Consider the following 17,091-nt stretch of genomic DNA (forward strand, 5'->3'; position numbering starts at 1 on the left):
GTAAACCAGGAAAAAGTTAAGGAAAAAAATTTTTAACTTTTAAGGTAAGACATCTCACAGAATTCCAAACTCACTTTGTAATTCTAAATCTATCTCTTGATACCATTCACAAAGTTCTAGGCTTTGATGGCTAACTTGCTTTGCTTTTCAAATGATCACAAGACAAAGATTTGCCTCTCCCTACCTGCAGAAACATGTCTGTGAAGGCTACTTTCATTTTACAATTCAGAACATCAGAGCATCCAATACAAAAGAAATATAGGTTACTTTAATTTTTTAAATGTGTGTGTGTATGTATATATGTATATATGTATATATATATATGGTCCTGGAATAAGGGGCCTAGAACTCTGACTCTAGGGCTGGACCTGCTTACCTAGATAACGAAATTAATGAGGCAACCTGACCACAACCTCAACAGAAAGCTCTGTGCTCCAGGCTAAGGTAACACTGCTTTCCAACTCAGAATAAGCCAAAAGGGAAACAGACCTTCACAAATTATACCTGCATAACAATCTGGCTGAAGGCATCTGGGATAATGGTTCTAAGGATAGTCAAATTCAATGTAAAAGCACAGAATTCCTCTGTGGGCTTTCTTTCGGACAAGGACTCTGCATATTCAGTTATACTGTCACATGTGAAAACTGAGAAAAAAGCTGCAAGTGTAAGAAATAAGTATGAACTCATCGGGTTTTAAAATTTTATAACTGGAATGTATGAATTCAAAAATACGACATACTCCTAATTTTAAAACAACAGCAACAGTGCCAGACCAGCAAAATGACTGGTGATTCATGAACACTAACTGAAGGCTCAGGTTCAGCTTGGTTCAAAGCAATTACTTCCACTCTGTTGACAGCAGTCAGATTTGGGTCACCCACATACTAGCAAATTAATCTGATTAGGCTGATCAGGCTTAAAGCCTAGGTTTTGTTTGTAGACTATGGTGAACTATGGTAAACATCACAAAAGGAGCTCCTCATACCAAATCTCATAAAAACAATCCTTAAAGAAAAACTTCCCTAGACTCATTTTGGTTATAGCAAAAGAAAACTGCTTCCTTTCCAACACCATATTATATTCTAGAGAGTAAACCCTGAAGAAATACCTATCTTTAAATCAATGAATCAATTACTGAATCACTGAATCTTCATTTAAAAGAAAAAGGGGAAAGGTGTGTTTAGAACACGATTTCACCTGGGGGAAAAACAGGATGAAAATCATAGCCTGAAAACTAAAAGGATCTGGACTCATCAATCAATCCCCGCAAGCTGAAAAAGAAACATTAGAAGAACTTGTTACTTACTTTACAAAATACTCAAAGTCTATCTTAAGGATCACCCTCCTGAATTGTGCCCTAAGCTTTTCTGATCTATAAACAATTTCAGACTGGATCAAGAACCCATGCAGGGCTTCCTAACACTGTGGTCACCTTTTGTTTCTCAGCTCATTCTGATCTCAACAAGCACCCAGTGAGGGAGGCACTGCAGCCAACATCATCATCCCTGTTTAGCAGGTCAGAACAAGAAAAGGGATCAATTAGCTCAAAAGTCACAAAGCTAGGAGGGACCTACAAAGACTCCAATCTGATATCCCCCCTGCCAGAATTAGACTTGAACTTGCAGGCATAAATGTTAGGCCAAAAAGTACACGTCTGAGGACTACATTAAGCCCAGGTCACCTGAGGTATATAGTAAAATGCAGATTTCTAATCTCCTGACTCAGAATTTCTGGGATTGGACTTTAGAAATGTATGTCAATCAAGTTCTACAGGTGATTCTGAAGCCCATCAGTTTGAGGACCACCAGCATGAGTGAATCCTAAATCTAAATCCAGCCATCTGTTTACCTATACCGCATGCAACACAGAACCTGCCAAGCAAACCAAGCTGCTTATTCAAGTTCACCGCACCAGTGATCTAACCTGAATTAGCCACATTAGAAGACTGTGCCTCAGCCTAAAGAGCCAGGCCAATGGACTTACTAGGTCAGAGATACACACAGTTATCAGCGTCACTCTTCCCAGGGTAACGTCTCAGCTGACATTACCCAAAATTATCTTCACAAACTCCATGCACTCCTGGAGGTAGCCTCTTGTAAATTACAAACACATGTGGTATCCAATTCCTTCTTGAAGGTGCCTAACATTTTAAGGAAGGTTTCATACCCTTAACTTCTACAGGAAGTAACATGGGTGTAACCCTAGTCAAAATCATCAAGTTGGGTTTACAGAGCATCCATAACTGTGGTGGGTACCCTAAAGATCATATAGCAAACTACCTTCTGACCATTTAACCTTCTTTTATACTGAAAATGGCAGCACGTCGCCTTTTGAACTCGTTTCTTACAGCACAGAATTTTAAAAGGGAAAAAAAACGGTGATGATTTCAGGTTACAGACTGACTGTGTTCACTGCCTTTGAAACATACTTTCAGGAAAAAAAAGTATTGCCCCATGGTATCCACCAAGCTCTGTCCTGTATATCTCTGGAGGAAACAGCCTGAAAAGGTTTCACGGTAGCTAGGCCAAGCCCTGGACTTCTGAAAGACCTCTCACAGTAACATGAGAGTGTGAAACAGCAGGAGGCTGAGAAATGTACTGTGAAGAATGGAGAAAAAAGAAACAGCCTTACAAATAAGCACATTTGAAAAAAAAAAACAGTGAAGGATTTCAAAAGATCAGTCCTGATTTAAGAAAGAAGCGTGGGTACCTTATCATTTGAACCTAAAATAATATACCCAGGGCAAGACAAATTTCAGAAGACATGACACTCTTGAAATACAGAATTTTATTTAGAAACTGTTTAAAGTAGCAAAAAACCCTGTCAAGACAGACCAGGTGGAAAATGGGTTCCCAATAAAATGGAATTTTAGGGCAACAAAAGTCTAAAAGGCCACAAAAGAGAAACAGCACCACTGTTATTTGAACAATGGCTAGTTACTTGCATTTTTTGGCATTGTTAATCACTGAATCTGGGTTTTCCTCTGAATTCCACACAGAGCATGCACTACACAACAATTTTATCATAAAATACCTGCTTGCTACACACATTTTAGGACAAGCTACCACCAGAAACAAATCAATACAAATATATCAGGGGCAGAACAATCTCAGTAGTGGGTAACACACATTTTGCAGAATTCTGCCGAACAAAGGAACTGAATAGGCTGTGGGCAAAGCAAATGAGGGAGTTAAGGAATGAAATATTTTAAATATTAATAATTAATTCAGACATGGTACTGTATTTTCTGCAAAAGAAAATTAACATTTCGTAACACGCTAACATTTTTATCTCCAAAGAGATTAGTGCACTGGCAAAGTATTCCGATAACAGTGGAGGGCTGTGGACAGCAGGTACCGAAAACACCCAGCCTTGCAGATCCCAAGGTAGCAGTGGCCTTCCTTCACTGATCACTCCCTTTGCCAGAGGTCCAGAAAGAACTTGCAGCATGATCACCTGCCTGCTGAACTTCCACTCTAAGCAGCAAACTTTAAGGAGCCAAAGAGGAGTCCCCAGTGGGCAAGGGGAGCAGAGAAGAGAAACATGTTAAATGTAAACTTAAAAGACAGTAAAATGGGACACAACCCCCATTCAAATCCCAGAGATGCGGGCAAGTCCCCAAAAGTAGTTGTTAGATTTAAAAACTGGACACACCTCATTTCAAAAAAAAAAAAAACAACAACAACAAAACACAGTACATAGAAATATCAGGGATAACTGGAAAAATCACCAGAGAAATGTTCTGTGAAAATCAAGCTCTTCAACTCAACATGTCTCAGGGCTGAAACACACCCTCTATTCATCCAGGCAACAATGCCTCTTGCTTCTTATCAGGGATGCAACTGGTCAAGGACACTAAATGGCTTTACAAAGCAACTTTTCAAACTTTCCTTTTGGGCCAAGGTCTGGGCCTATGAGGATCAGGCAGCCCTGTGAGGGCTGGGAACAGCAGGTCCCAAAGGTTCCAGGTTCTGGCCCTTCCTTCCCAGACACAATGTCAAACACACAGAAGCTCCTGTCATGTTACATTTTACATTTTGAAATATGGAAGCATCTTTTAAATACTCTTAAGGCATTGATTTATTAAAACGTTCTCTATCAAGATTTCACATTAGCTTAAAATTCAAATCAGTCTTTACACTTCTCTACTGAGAGGTCTCCCCCTTCTCCAGCCATCAGTGCTACCAGCATCCACACAGTGAGCCCCATGGTCAGCCTCTTTGTTCCCTGGGTGAACCAACTAGATGTTAATACTGCTCTGCTACAAGGTAAAAGCTCCTAACTCAAACTTATTGGAAAAGGAGTGAAACTTCTGCAAAGTGCACTTTAAGAAGAGGTACTTTTTGCTTATGAAAAGAAACCAGTGAGTCCTCTAAGAATAATAAAAGGGAATATTTTACAGTTAAGCACATGATTTGGAGTGAAGAATTCGGATGATGCTCAGCTGGTCCAGGCTGTTAATACTCTTCTTGTTCCTCCTGCGGGCCCCCTTCATCAGGTATCACGAAGCCTTCCTGAAATGGGAAAATGAGAGGGGAAAGTTATTACTCAACGCTGAATGAAAGATCAGTTTCTACTGTGGGTTCACTTTCCTCATATTTAAAGCCTCTCTAAGTCAACGGTTCTTCCTGTCTTTACCACACACTTGGCATTTAATGGCACAAGGCCAAGTGACCACTATTTTATTAGTTAGGCAGTGGAATCACATCCCACAAAAGGCAAAAACTGAGCACAAATTTACTCTCAATCTTTCAGGGGTGATGGATGTGTACACTGTCTTGATTATGGTGATGATCTCACACATCAAGTTGTACTTAAATATGTACAGTTCATTGTGTCAATAAAGTTGTTTAAGAAAATTTACCCTCAAAAATCCCTGAAGTCACCATAATGGTGCCATACCATCTCCTCTCAATAAACTGTCCATACAGCCAGCTTTTCCTTCATTCATTCTTTTGCCTGCACTTAGGAACCATGCACACATGCTACTGCAGGTGTTGTGGGTGTTCTGTTTACCCAAAACACCCACAACACACATAACAGCCGCAAGGCTGGGCCAACATCAGAAGCATGGGAAAACATCACACCCACGGCTCCCACCTTACACTCACTCCAGGGCATATGGCATGTGCTAATGGCCACACTACCGTAAGAACTTAGACTTCCCCTTCAACCCCCATCTTTTTTTTAACTAAATATCTATGGCTAAATTTACTTAAGCTATGACTCCACTAAAATAATACTCAGACTAGATCAAGGACACCTATATCTTCAACCCCTTTGTTTGTATTATCTGGCACAGAGCAAGCCCGAAATAAGGATTTATTGAACAAATTATCAACTTTTCAGTCATCTGTCTTAATCCCCCCCAATTCACTTGATATGTTTAGAGCACACTGTTAGTAACAGCATTAATGCTGCCTTATATTTGTATACCGCCACATACTACGAAACACGTAGACATATACTGTAGTTTGATCCTAAAGACCTTGCTAGGCATGCAGAAGAATTATAAATAATTGCAGCCATTAAACAGTGGCAAGATGTCAAATCCTAAATCTAGGGAAAATCAGTTTTCCTTGTTCAGCTAACACAGCATGATTCATATCAGCAGATTCGGCTGTGTAATACACATGGATCTCAAGAAACTTGACCACAAGGCACTCTGGGGAAATAGGAACCAGATACACTCCAGGTTGGGAGAAAAAAGGTACGCTCTGACAGCTGTGGGCAGCAGACATCAAACAGGGGCCATGTGCCTGGTTCTCCAGGGCATGCCTTGGGCCCTATTAAAAAGAAGGCAGCACCTCAGGCTGAGGGGTCCAAGCTGAAAGGGGTGGAGTGGGGATAGCGGGGTTAAGAGCACCTTGTGGCACTCATGACCTATCAGTGGCCACAAACTACAGAAGCAGGGCAGCCAGCCACCTGAGTGTCCTATGCCTGCCTCAAAGGCTGACAGACCTCAAGGCAGAGGCTGAAGCTGGGCAGAGGTGCCCTCTCTGGCTGACTTTAAGGGTCAAAGATGAAGTCTTTTGATGAATGTTATGCTGAAACACAACAAGCATCAGTACTGAGTTCGCCGAAACCAACCAGATAAAATTTTTCTATTTTCTCTTAGGTGGCAAAACGGCAAGAAAATATCCTCATGTCAACACGTACATCTGTGGCATAGAGAATGTCCACAATCCTCTGCAATACAGGGTTGTTTTCCCCCTCGTTCTCCTGGCAAATCAATTCAATGTTCCTTAGCTTTCCAAAGTAGAAATCTCTCTCTTTCTCCAAGTCTTCGACGGTAAGTTTCAATACGTTGACCTGCACAAAACATTAGAAAGGATGAGACACCTGGCATTCATGCACCAACAGCACATCAGATAAACTTCTAACCCAAAAGGAGATGTGGGCTTTCATTAAACTCTCTAACAAGGACAAAACCCCACTTTAGTTTAATGTCAATTTTCTTCAGCCCCAGATAAATAACATGGGCTTGTTCATGGCACCCTGACTATAACAATTCCCAGGAAAGGACAGGCTATATCATGGAACATGCAGGAACTTCTCAGGGACTACGACAAGATCAAAGAGAAAAACCCATGGGAGCCTGAGACAAATACAGAAGCAGAATCCACAACCTGGCCCAGCAGAGTGGATGCCCATCATATACTGAGTCTTTACCAGGGCACTTGGTCAATCAAGTTCAGGTCTTTCTGCAAGTTGAAGTCAATGGTAAGAGAGGGTCTGGTCCAAGGGAGCAGGGTAGAAATGATGAGCCAGGAGGGGAAAACTATCTAAAGATGACTAATACTAGCCAAAGACAGCTAGCACTGAGGCAGGCCTGGGCATGGAAACTCAATGGTTCTTTCTCCCCCCCAATATGTTGGGGCTAGGGGGCGATCCATGACTCAAAAGAAAAGCATTCTCTGATGAGAGGGTCCCTGCATCACTCTCTCTCCCAAGAGAGTTTCAAAATGGAGAGAAGATAGCAGAGGCAGGGAGCAGACCCCACCACATTCCACCGCTAGCTCCCCTGAGCAGCCTGTCAGCTCACACCACTTGTGCTGCAGGATCCTCCAGGAGCCCCACTGAGGGACTCTAATTTCCACAAAGGGGCAATGAAGAAATAAATCTCAGTGCTTGCGCCAGGACTCTATCCAGCCACAAGTAATAGAAGTCATAACAACTCTCACAGCCCTTTGTGTATTTTAAGCACAGTATGTCTTCGTTCTAGTATACTCAAATCTATGACGTGAATTCAATTTAACTCTCACTGAATGCAAATTACATGGCATAGGGTGTAGCATAAAATCCTCACAGGCCTTACAGGCTAGGGCCCCATGGAAGGCCGAGCCAGGGAATCAAAGGTGCAGCTGCTGAGAACAATTTGGGTAGCAGGGAATTCTGAGAGCCAGAAGCACCAGAGAAATCTAGTCCACCTTCTGAACTTCTAGCTGCAAAAACAAGCAAACAGCTTATCCAGCTTCCCTGACGAAGAAGCCAGACCCAACCAAAGGATCAAATCCTGTCCTTTCGGAACCTGCAGTTGAGAAGCATCCAGAGATGATCCAGGAGCAGGTGACTGGAACCACCAGGACCATTCCGTCAAAGACTTAATTTCAATGTTCAACATCAAAGGACTGAAAAGACCAAACTAGAATCAAGGTTCTAGACACCCTCTCACTACTCCTTTAGCAACCACAGAAATCACTTTTAAAATAACTGAAAGGATTTCCCTGGCAGTCCAGTGGTTAAGACTCCGCGCTTCCAATGCAGGGGGCACGGGTTCGATCCCTGGTGAGGGAACTAAGATCCCACATTCTGCACGGCCAAAAAAATAATCAAAAAAAATTTTTGGGCTTCCCTGGTGGCGCAGTGGTTGACAATCTGCCTGCCAATGCAGGGGACACGGGTTCAAGCTCTGGTTTGGGAAGATCCCACATGCCACGGAGCAACTAGGCCCGTGAGCCACAATTACTGAGCCTGCGCGTCTGGAGCCTGTGCTCCGCAATAAGAGAGGCCGCGATAGTGAGAGGCCCGCGCACCGTGATGAAGAGTGGCCCCCGCTTGCCGCAACTAGAGGAAGCCCTCGCACAGAAACGAAGCCCCAACACAACAAAATGAATAAATAAATAAATAAAATTTAAAACAAACACAAACCAAAAAAAAAAAAATTTTTTTTAAATAAGTAAAAATAAAAATTGAAAGTTTCAATAAAGTACTAACACCACCTAATCACCAGCAAAACGAAATCATCCATCTGCCCCCACCCTCCCCACCCCTGCTTTAACTGCTATTTGTTGCCTTTCCTTAAACTATCAGTTACTCCCAAAGTGGAGTGAGTACACGAAGGGGACAAAAGGGCAAGAGTAGACTATCCCCAGGAGTGGAAGCTGCCTTGGATCTTCAGCCCAAGGTCCACGAGCCAGGGAAGAGGCCTTCTAGTCACATGAGAAGGAAAGGGAAGTTAAAACAGCTTCACGAGGCACGGTAGCTTGGAGTCCATCTGTACACACACGTTACACTAGTGCCTCCCTCACAAACCCACTGAACCCTTCTCTGGCCTACAAATCAACAAGGGCACCAGAACCGAGCCGGATAGGTCCCACCCACAAGGCCAAGCAGCAGCCCTCCTTGACATCACTCAATAACTATGAATCCACAAGAAACAACACGCATACAGTAAGTCATCAGCTTTCACTTGGCACTCCTCTAACTGGTTATTTATAAGGTTATTAAAAATCTGTGATTAGTAATCAGCGTCACTCTTAGAACACTCTCTTATAGTTAAGTAATAGCTGTAACCTAAGAAGCCCAAGGAGAACGCTTTGGGCCTGCACTGGCCAATACGGTAGCTATGAGCCACATGTGGTGTTTTGAGCCCTTGAAATGTGGCCAGTGCAACTGAGACAGGCTGTAAAGATCAAACACACACTGGATTACAAAGACCTAGTACAATGTTCAAATGTAAAACATCTCACTGATAATTATCTGTAATGATCACATGTCAGAATGCTAATATTTTAGATATATTGGGTAATGTGTTATTTGAATTAATCTAACCTGTTTCTTGTTACTCTTTTCAATGTGGCTACCAGCAAACTTTAAGTTCTATATGTGCCTCACATTTCTGGTTTACATTCTATTTCTACTGAACAGCACTGCTCTGGACTAAAATCAACTAAAACAACATTTCTCCAGGATGACTTAACAGTGTGGAATCATTGCAGATCTCCCAAAGGCTATGGACACCACAAGGTAATTTGTGTAGAATACACTGTTCTCCTCTTAGCCCACCAAGCCCATGTGGCTCTACTTTCCCATCAGTCGTGTCCCCCAGACCTCCACACCTTTATCAAGGGTCACCACTTCAAATACTTTCAGGGTTAGAGACATCATGTAAATGAGCCATGGGAGTCAGTAACAGGGTGTGCTCAGGACTTTGGCAACCTGGAAAGAACCTAAAATCCTTCATATTAAAAAAAATAATAATAAAAATCAAAACCCTGTTCAGGCCAAACAAATCAGTTCTGAGGCAGGGCTGGACCAGCTGGCTGTGAGCTGGGTCCAAACTCCAACTCAGGCTATTTAACCTCTCCGAGCCGCACTGTCCTCTGTAACACCTCACACGGCTGCTGCAAAAATGAAAGAAAATGTTTAGTAGAGCACTGGCGCTCACACTCTAAAAATGGTAGTTTTGTTTTTGCTATTAACAGTTGTGTATTTCACCAAAAAAAATCTAACTCCTGTGAACTTTTAAAACATACTTCAGAACCTATTTCACTCTATCAAGCCCACAGACAAGAACCATAACAATCACAACTGTCTTTCATCTACTGCCATTTACCCCATTTATCCCAAAAACCCTTCTAGGTACTTGGCAAAACATCAGCTCATGAAATCCGCTCAACTACCGTGACCAAAGTATTAGCCCCACTGCATACGAGGCAGTGAATCTGGAGAGGTTAACTGACTTGCCCCAAGTAGAAGGTAAGTGGCAGAGCCAGGATGCACCCCAAATCTACACAACCCAAAGCCAGAGCTCCCTCACACCGGACACAGCTGAACAGCAGTCCCATGGAACCCACTGCATCTTCTCCTGGAGAGCACAAGGCCAACCCAGTGCTGGCTGCCGGGCCTCGGCACTGACACCTCTTTACCCTATTTCTCACTGAGACTGCTTCCTGTGTACACCTGTGCCTGGACACCAACAGTTACAGGGAAGGCTCCTTATTCTCCAGGACTTATGCACTCACAGTGACAGTGCCCACAGGGTGCTTGAAGCTGCCACAACAATGGGGATGGTGACCCAGTCACTTCCACACTCCCAAGGCACCTATGACCATGGGGCACACACAAATCAAAGAATGAAAAAAACCAAATGTGATCTTTGAGCAGGCTTTTGTGTTCTGATTTCCTAGAAGTATGATCTGGGTCACAACAGGTTCTGGATTAAAGTGAGGCCATTTCCTCCAGGCTTTAGGACTTGGCTTTTAAAAGGAAAGTAAAAGGGTTCAATCCCAAAGTCACAGGAATCACAGAGCATCCTTGATTTTAAATCTGGAATGAATCAAGAGAATCATCCAAAAGCAAACAAACAAATAAAACAACTATAAGAATTAGTGAGAAAATCTCTGAAAGTCTAAAACTTGTTCTGATCTACAGAGACCTCTCCCAAGTACCTTCAGGATATTTAATCCTGAAGATGTTTCAAATCATCGACCTATTAAGAACAGAAAAGCAATAGGCTTTGCATACCAGTTCCACTCTCAACTTGATACTCTAGTGGCCCAGGATTTCAGCAGAGAGACTGCGGAATCTTTTTTTAAATTACCATTTAGAAGGGAACTCTATCTTTTGTCAGAGCCAAAATTCAGGAGACATTCTCCAAATCCCACAGAACCCTGACAGCGTTCCAAACACTTTCAACAGGGTTCCATCGTATGGGCAGGTTTCCAAACAGACATCGGTTACTAATAGAAATAGATCTAACAGCGCTCAGAAATGCCTGGCACCCCTCTCTTCCATCATCACCTCCAGGCTCGCAGTCCCCACCAGCTCCAAAGCGCTCACACGTGTCACGAGGACTGCTTTGGTACGCAGACAAGGCATGTCTTCCCACAAGAACACGGACAAGCCTCCCTGGTCAGGGCAGCAAGCACCCCTTCCCCCAAGGCAGCTCCTGTCTTGGACACATGAGGTGCCTACCTGCTGCATCAATTCGGCTGCTTCGTCATCCCCGTTCCCCACACCAGGATTCTTCCGCACCACGCCCGGGCCAGCCTTAGGGGTTGCAGTAGTTCTGTGTGTTGCAATGGGCCTCTGTGGAGCTGAGAGGAGCAGAGTTGTTTTTTTTTTTTTAAGAGGAGAAATTTCAAGACAAAAAAGAACCCACCAGACAACAAGAGGAGGCTGTGACCAACTGCCCTCCACAGTTATGCAGTGAGGAGACCCACCAGAGAGAGCCCAGCATGCAAGACTGCACCCCATGTCTGCCCAAAGTGGTTTTTCATCCTGGCAGCACACTCAAGTACCAATTTTAGCTACGATCTTTCGTGCTGGGAATAAGTCCTTTGGCGTGGCCTTTTTTCCGCTGGGGTGGACAGGACTATCATCTGAAAGAGGCAAAGTCATCCTGGTACATACAGATGATCTACCTTAACCCAGCTCCAACCACATCCACAGACAGGGCAGCTTTATGGAGCAAAGGAAAACTTCAGGCCAGGAGCTCACAGTCCCAGCTGTTGTGGGGTGCCCACAATTCCCCATCTGGAAAGTAAGGTGCCTCCTAACTCAGAACCTCAGGCTCCTTGGATTGGGAAGATGAGGGGGTAGAGCCTGCTTTGACCACTAATGACTTCAAAACCCCATCCTGCTTCCCTTTTAAAAGGTGTTTAGAAGGGTTAGGAGAGAAAAGCAGCACACTGACCAGGACTTAAAGACTTCTCTCAGTGTGAATGGCCAAAGCAGACAAAGATGAGGAAAAAGCTACAAGGGGCCAATCTATCTACAAGTTAAAATAATTAAGAATAATCAAGAATGGGCTACCTCAAGGTAAATTTATCATTCATTATTTTATTCATTCAGCAAGTATTTTGTAAAGCTTGTACATTATGCCAGGCTTAGAAATATCTCATTTTCCTGACATTCCAAACTGTTCAATAACTATCAGGCCTTTCACCCACAGTAACAGGCATTTCCGCTGGAGGATCTCTAGCATATGTTCAACCTGAAGACTAAATACTTAATGCAAGTCTCCACATGCCTGTTAGCAGCATCTGAAATATGAAATGCACAGGGTTATCTATGCAGTTCCCCATTCTAAGAAGCTAAAGAATAAAAGTACTCAATATTTGGAGAAATCTGAACCCTCATATACTCTGCTGATGGGAAAATAAAATGATTCAGTCACTTTGGAAAACCATCAGGTAGTTCTGCCAAAGGTTAAACACAGAGTTACCATACAACCCAAGACTTCTGCTCCAAGAGTATATACTCTTGGAGACAACCCTCAGAATGGGAGAAAATATTTGCAAATGAAGCAACTGACAAAGGATTAATCTCCAAAACATACAAGCAACTCATGCAGCTCAATATCAAAAAAACAAACAACCCAATCCAAAAATGGGCAGAAGACCTAAATAGGCATTTCTCCAAAGAAGATATACAGATTGCCAACAAACACATGAAAGAATGCTCAACATCATTAATCATTAGAGAAATGCAAATCAAAACTACAATGAGGTATCACCTCACACCAGTCAGAATGGCCATCATCAGAATATCTACAAACAATAAATGCTGGAGAGGGTGTGGAGAAAAGGGAATCTTGCACTGTTGCTGGGAATGTAAATTGATACAGCCACTATGGAGAACAGTATGGAGGTTCCTTAAAAAACTAAAAACAGAACTACCATATGACCCAGCAATCCCACTACTGGGCATATATGCTGAGAAAACCATAATTTAAAGAGTCATGTAGCACAATGTTCACTGCAGCTCTATTTACAATAGCCAGGACATGGAAGCAACCTAAGTGTCCACTGACAGATGAATGGATACAGAAGATGTAGCAAATATATACAATGGAATATTACTCAGCCATAAAAAGAAACGATATTGAGTTATTTGTAGTGAGGTGGATGGACCTAGAGTCTGTCCTACAGAGCGAAGTAAGTCAGAAAGAGAAAAACAAATACTGTATGTTAACACATATATATGGAATCTAAAGAAAAAAAAAATGGTTCTGAAGAACCTAGGGGCAGGACAGGAAAAAACACACAGACGTAGAGAATGGACTTGAGGACACGGGGAAAGGGAAGGGGAAGGGTAAGCTGGGACGAAGTGAGAGAGTGGCATGGACATATATACACTACCAAATGTAAAATAGATAGCTAGTGGGAAGCAGCCGCATAGCACAGGGAGATCAGCTTAGTGCTTTGTGACCACCTAGAGGGGGTGGGATAGGAAGGGTGGGAGGGAGACACAAGAGGGAGGAGATATGGGGATATATCTATATTTATAGCTGATTCACTTTGTTATAAAGCAGAAACACACCATTGTAAAGCAATTATACTCCAATAAAGATGTTAAAAAAAAAATTATTTTTAAAAAAAGGGTATATACTCTTGGATATATACCCCAAGAGAAAACATACGCCCACACAGAAACTTGTATATGAATGGTCATAGCAGCATTGTTCGTAAAAGCTAAAAAATGAAAAGAACTCAAATCACCATCAACTGATGAATAAATAAAATATGCTACAACCATACAATAGAATGTTATTTAGCCATAAAAAGGAATGGAGTACTGATATATGATACAATATGGATGAACCTTGAAAACATTATGCTAAATGAAAGAAGCTAGACACAAAAGACTATGTATTCTATAATCCCATTCAGAAATGTTCAGAATAAGTAAATCCATAGAGAGTGGATTAGTAGTTGCCTAGGATTGGCAGGGAGGGAGGAGAGTTGGGGGAAAATGGGAAGTGACTGCTATTAAGCACACATGAGGTTTCTTCTGCGGGGTAATGAAAATGTTCTAAAACTGATCATGGCAATAGTAGAACACATCTATGAATGTACTAAAAACGATTCAATTGTATACTTTAAATGGGTGAATTGTATGGTAAGTGAATCAGAGCGCAATAAAGCTATCAAAATTACAAAGTACTTAATGTCCCTCTCTGCCTACCAGATGGATCAGCCTCTCTCTCAAGGTACTACGTGACTTCAACTGACGTTCTTGCCACCTTCTGAGGAGGAGTTAGCACCTGCAGAACATCCACCCTGCCCCAAAGTATATGTTCTGTGAGTGTACTACTGCAAACAATTTGGGGAAACCCACCAGGACAAGACTTTTAAAGAAAGTCTCTATAAACAGCCTCCCCCTGACTCCTAGATTCTGCTGGCATCACAGAACTTAGCACTCTAGGGAGGGCAGGGAAGCCGTGAGTAAGCACAGGAAGCTGGTCTGCAGACAGAACAATGACGCAGAGCCAAGAGCAGTCCCCAAGAGACCTAGAAAGCTCCTTCAGTGCCTGGGAGTTCAGGTATGGTTGCAACTTCCCATCCGAGGGCTCTAAGATGAAATGCCCTTGTGTTCAAACTAACTCTCTTTTATGTGAGCTAACCTGAGGGACTTCTATTCCATACAACTAAAGTGTGTTGGCAAAATCGATACAGTAACTCATTCAGGCCTCAAGAACAGCCCTCTGGGGACAAGTACTGAAATTCCCCTTTTACAAAGGAGGAAACAGCAGGGTAGAGGTGAAGTGATTACACAGGGCTCCAGGGATCTAAGAACAAACACAGGACTCTGATGCCACAATCCATGCCTCTGCCATATGGCTGGGCTTACGCTCTTCAAGCTCCCTAAGCCTACGGCTACCCAAACCCTTCTGACTGAATACTATAAGAATGAATGTATTTGGAAATGGTATTTTTTGTGTGTGGATTTTTGGGGTTTTTTTGGTTTGTTTGTTCGTTTGTTTTACCTGCACTGCTAGAGCTGAGAGGTTTCTTCGGTTTGTTCAGAGCTGGAGCAACAAGGGAGGGGGCCACCGCAGTTTCTTGACCTTGTCTGGCAGCTACAGGGTCATAGTCTTTCCCATCATAGTTTGCATCAAAAAACTTCTTGAACCACTGAACGAATTCAAAATTGTCCTGAAACTTTCCTTTTACTAATTTGTCCACAGGAATTATCTGTAGAGAAACACAAGACTATTTAGCCCAAAAGCTAGAAGAAGCTTCTGGCAAGCATCAAACATGTCCATCAAATCAGTATAAGGCTCTGCCAAAGGAGAAAAAAATATTTTAGAGGCAAGAACTAAGTGCTAAGTAAGCCCCTGGAAGTTTGTAGAGCAAGTTTCATTCAATTTGCCTTCCACAGAGAACTTAACAACAGCCAGTCCCCCTCTAAGTCCATCAAAAGAAATCAGAAATGCAAAAGAAACAAGTATCATACATAAGTCACATATACACATCCAAACACATCCTAAGATATGTCATTCCACTGTAAAGAGTAAAGCTCCCATGGAACTTGCACGGCCATGGTGCCTGTCACAAGGTATGAAATCCAGAGCACAAACTAACCACAGGCATCCACGACGAACTGTGCTAAAAAAAATTGTCTTAAAAATAGGTCAAGGTATGGAATCAGTCCTGGGATAGACTGCTACAAAATGATATGTTTTTCAAGTAATTCCAGTCCTATTAAAACATACTTTAAAGGACCTGTAAGTTTTTTATTGTACCAGAATACTGTGTTACCAGGTACTACTTCAAATGGTGGGACTGCTGGCCAGAGCTTAACTATCTTTTAACTCTTCAAGGATTCCAGTTACAATCTGAACTATATCCACCCATCTGAGCAAATAAATTTTTAAAAATTTCTCTGTGTGATACTGAAACATTTACAAATAAAATGTTATGTAACTCACTTCAAAATAATCCACGAGTACAGGGGGTGGGATAGAGGTATACATGAAACAAAATTGGCCATGAGTTGATAATCACTGAGGTACATGGGAGATCACTGCACTATTCTCTCTAACTTATATACTTCAGAAATTTTCCTTATTCAAAAAAATAAATTCCATAAAAAGAAAAAGAAAAATAACTGCGTATAATAAGCTACACCTAGTTTAAACTATGCCTGATAACTAAATGATATTCTTCCAACACAAATGTGTATTTTATATATTGTACAGAGACAAAACTAAAATAAAAGACTGATTTCAAAGTAAATAAAAACCAGATACAGCAGCAAGATAATCAGGGGACGATTACAAGCTTTACTAAAAAAAATGTGTCCCCCCCCCAAAATGGCTTAAAGGATAAGCCCCTTCTAATGGGGGGAAACTACTTAATTTTGCAATAATATGTTATCTACTAAAACAAAGCTATTTACCCTAATGAAGCCTGGTGGTCTGTGTTTCTGGTAGCTTCAAATAACCTTGGGGGCAAAAGGGAACATTCCAGCACCTGCCAGCCATCTTCTTTGTACTTTGCTATAAAAATCAAGTTCTAGAATCTTCTCTATTAGAGCTACTTATTCTACCATATGGTATGCTTTACAGAAGTAAATTCAGAGATTAAACGAGTTAGACCTCAGACTAATAGAAATTAAACAGTAATAAAATTAAAAAAAAAAAATCACGGGTACAGATTTACAGATTGATCTTTCAGACAGTTACCAACTTCATGATGAAGAAAGAAGACAGTAAGAGAACCGGGGGTAGGAAAGTAGAGGGAAACTTTGCTCCCAGTAAATTGTTAACTGGAGAAAAGATAACCATATAAATTGGGAAAAGAAAAACAAAAATGTCCAAAGTCATGGCCCAGAATCTGTATCCTTAGTAATTACCACTAGTTAAGAAACACCCTAAATGAAAGAATAAAGTTTACTTACTTTGTCAACACCCATCCTCTTAAAACCTGCTTGTAGTATTTTGAAGTTCTGGATGTATTCGTGTTCTAGCTTAGCTTGGAATTTCACTTTCTTCAAGGCAATGGAGCCAGGGAACAGCATGTCCATAAACTGACAATAGGCAGCCCCTGAATGAGTAACAGAAGAAAATACACACTAGGT

At 41.9% G+C, this 17,091-nt stretch overlaps 1 protein-coding gene across 2 annotated transcripts in view; it reads right to left on the minus strand.

Moving 5' to 3' along the window:
* Window positions 1-2,769: 2,769 nt before the first annotated feature.
* MAPRE1 (microtubule associated protein RP/EB family member 1) overlaps window positions 2,770-17,091 on the minus strand; it is a 30,499-nt gene continuing 16,177 nt past the window's right edge. For both annotated transcript variants that reach the window (XM_068565284.1, XM_068565283.1), the window contains exons 3-7: window positions 16,912-17,057; window positions 14,996-15,203; window positions 11,200-11,321; window positions 6,160-6,312; window positions 2,770-4,514 (exon numbers count right to left, since the gene is read on the minus strand). In XM_068565284.1, coding sequence (XP_068421385.1) covers window positions 4,458-4,514; window positions 6,160-6,312; window positions 11,200-11,321; window positions 14,996-15,203; window positions 16,912-17,057 — 686 coding nt within the window. In that variant the 3' untranslated portion in view covers window positions 2,770-4,457. The remainder of the gene's footprint in view (window positions 4,515-6,159; window positions 6,313-11,199; window positions 11,322-14,995; window positions 15,204-16,911; window positions 17,058-17,091) is intronic.

This window comes from Eschrichtius robustus, chromosome 16 (assembly GCF_028021215.1).
Source record: "Eschrichtius robustus isolate mEscRob2 chromosome 16, mEscRob2.pri, whole genome shotgun sequence".
NCBI lineage: Eukaryota > Metazoa > Chordata > Mammalia > Artiodactyla > Eschrichtiidae > Eschrichtius > Eschrichtius robustus.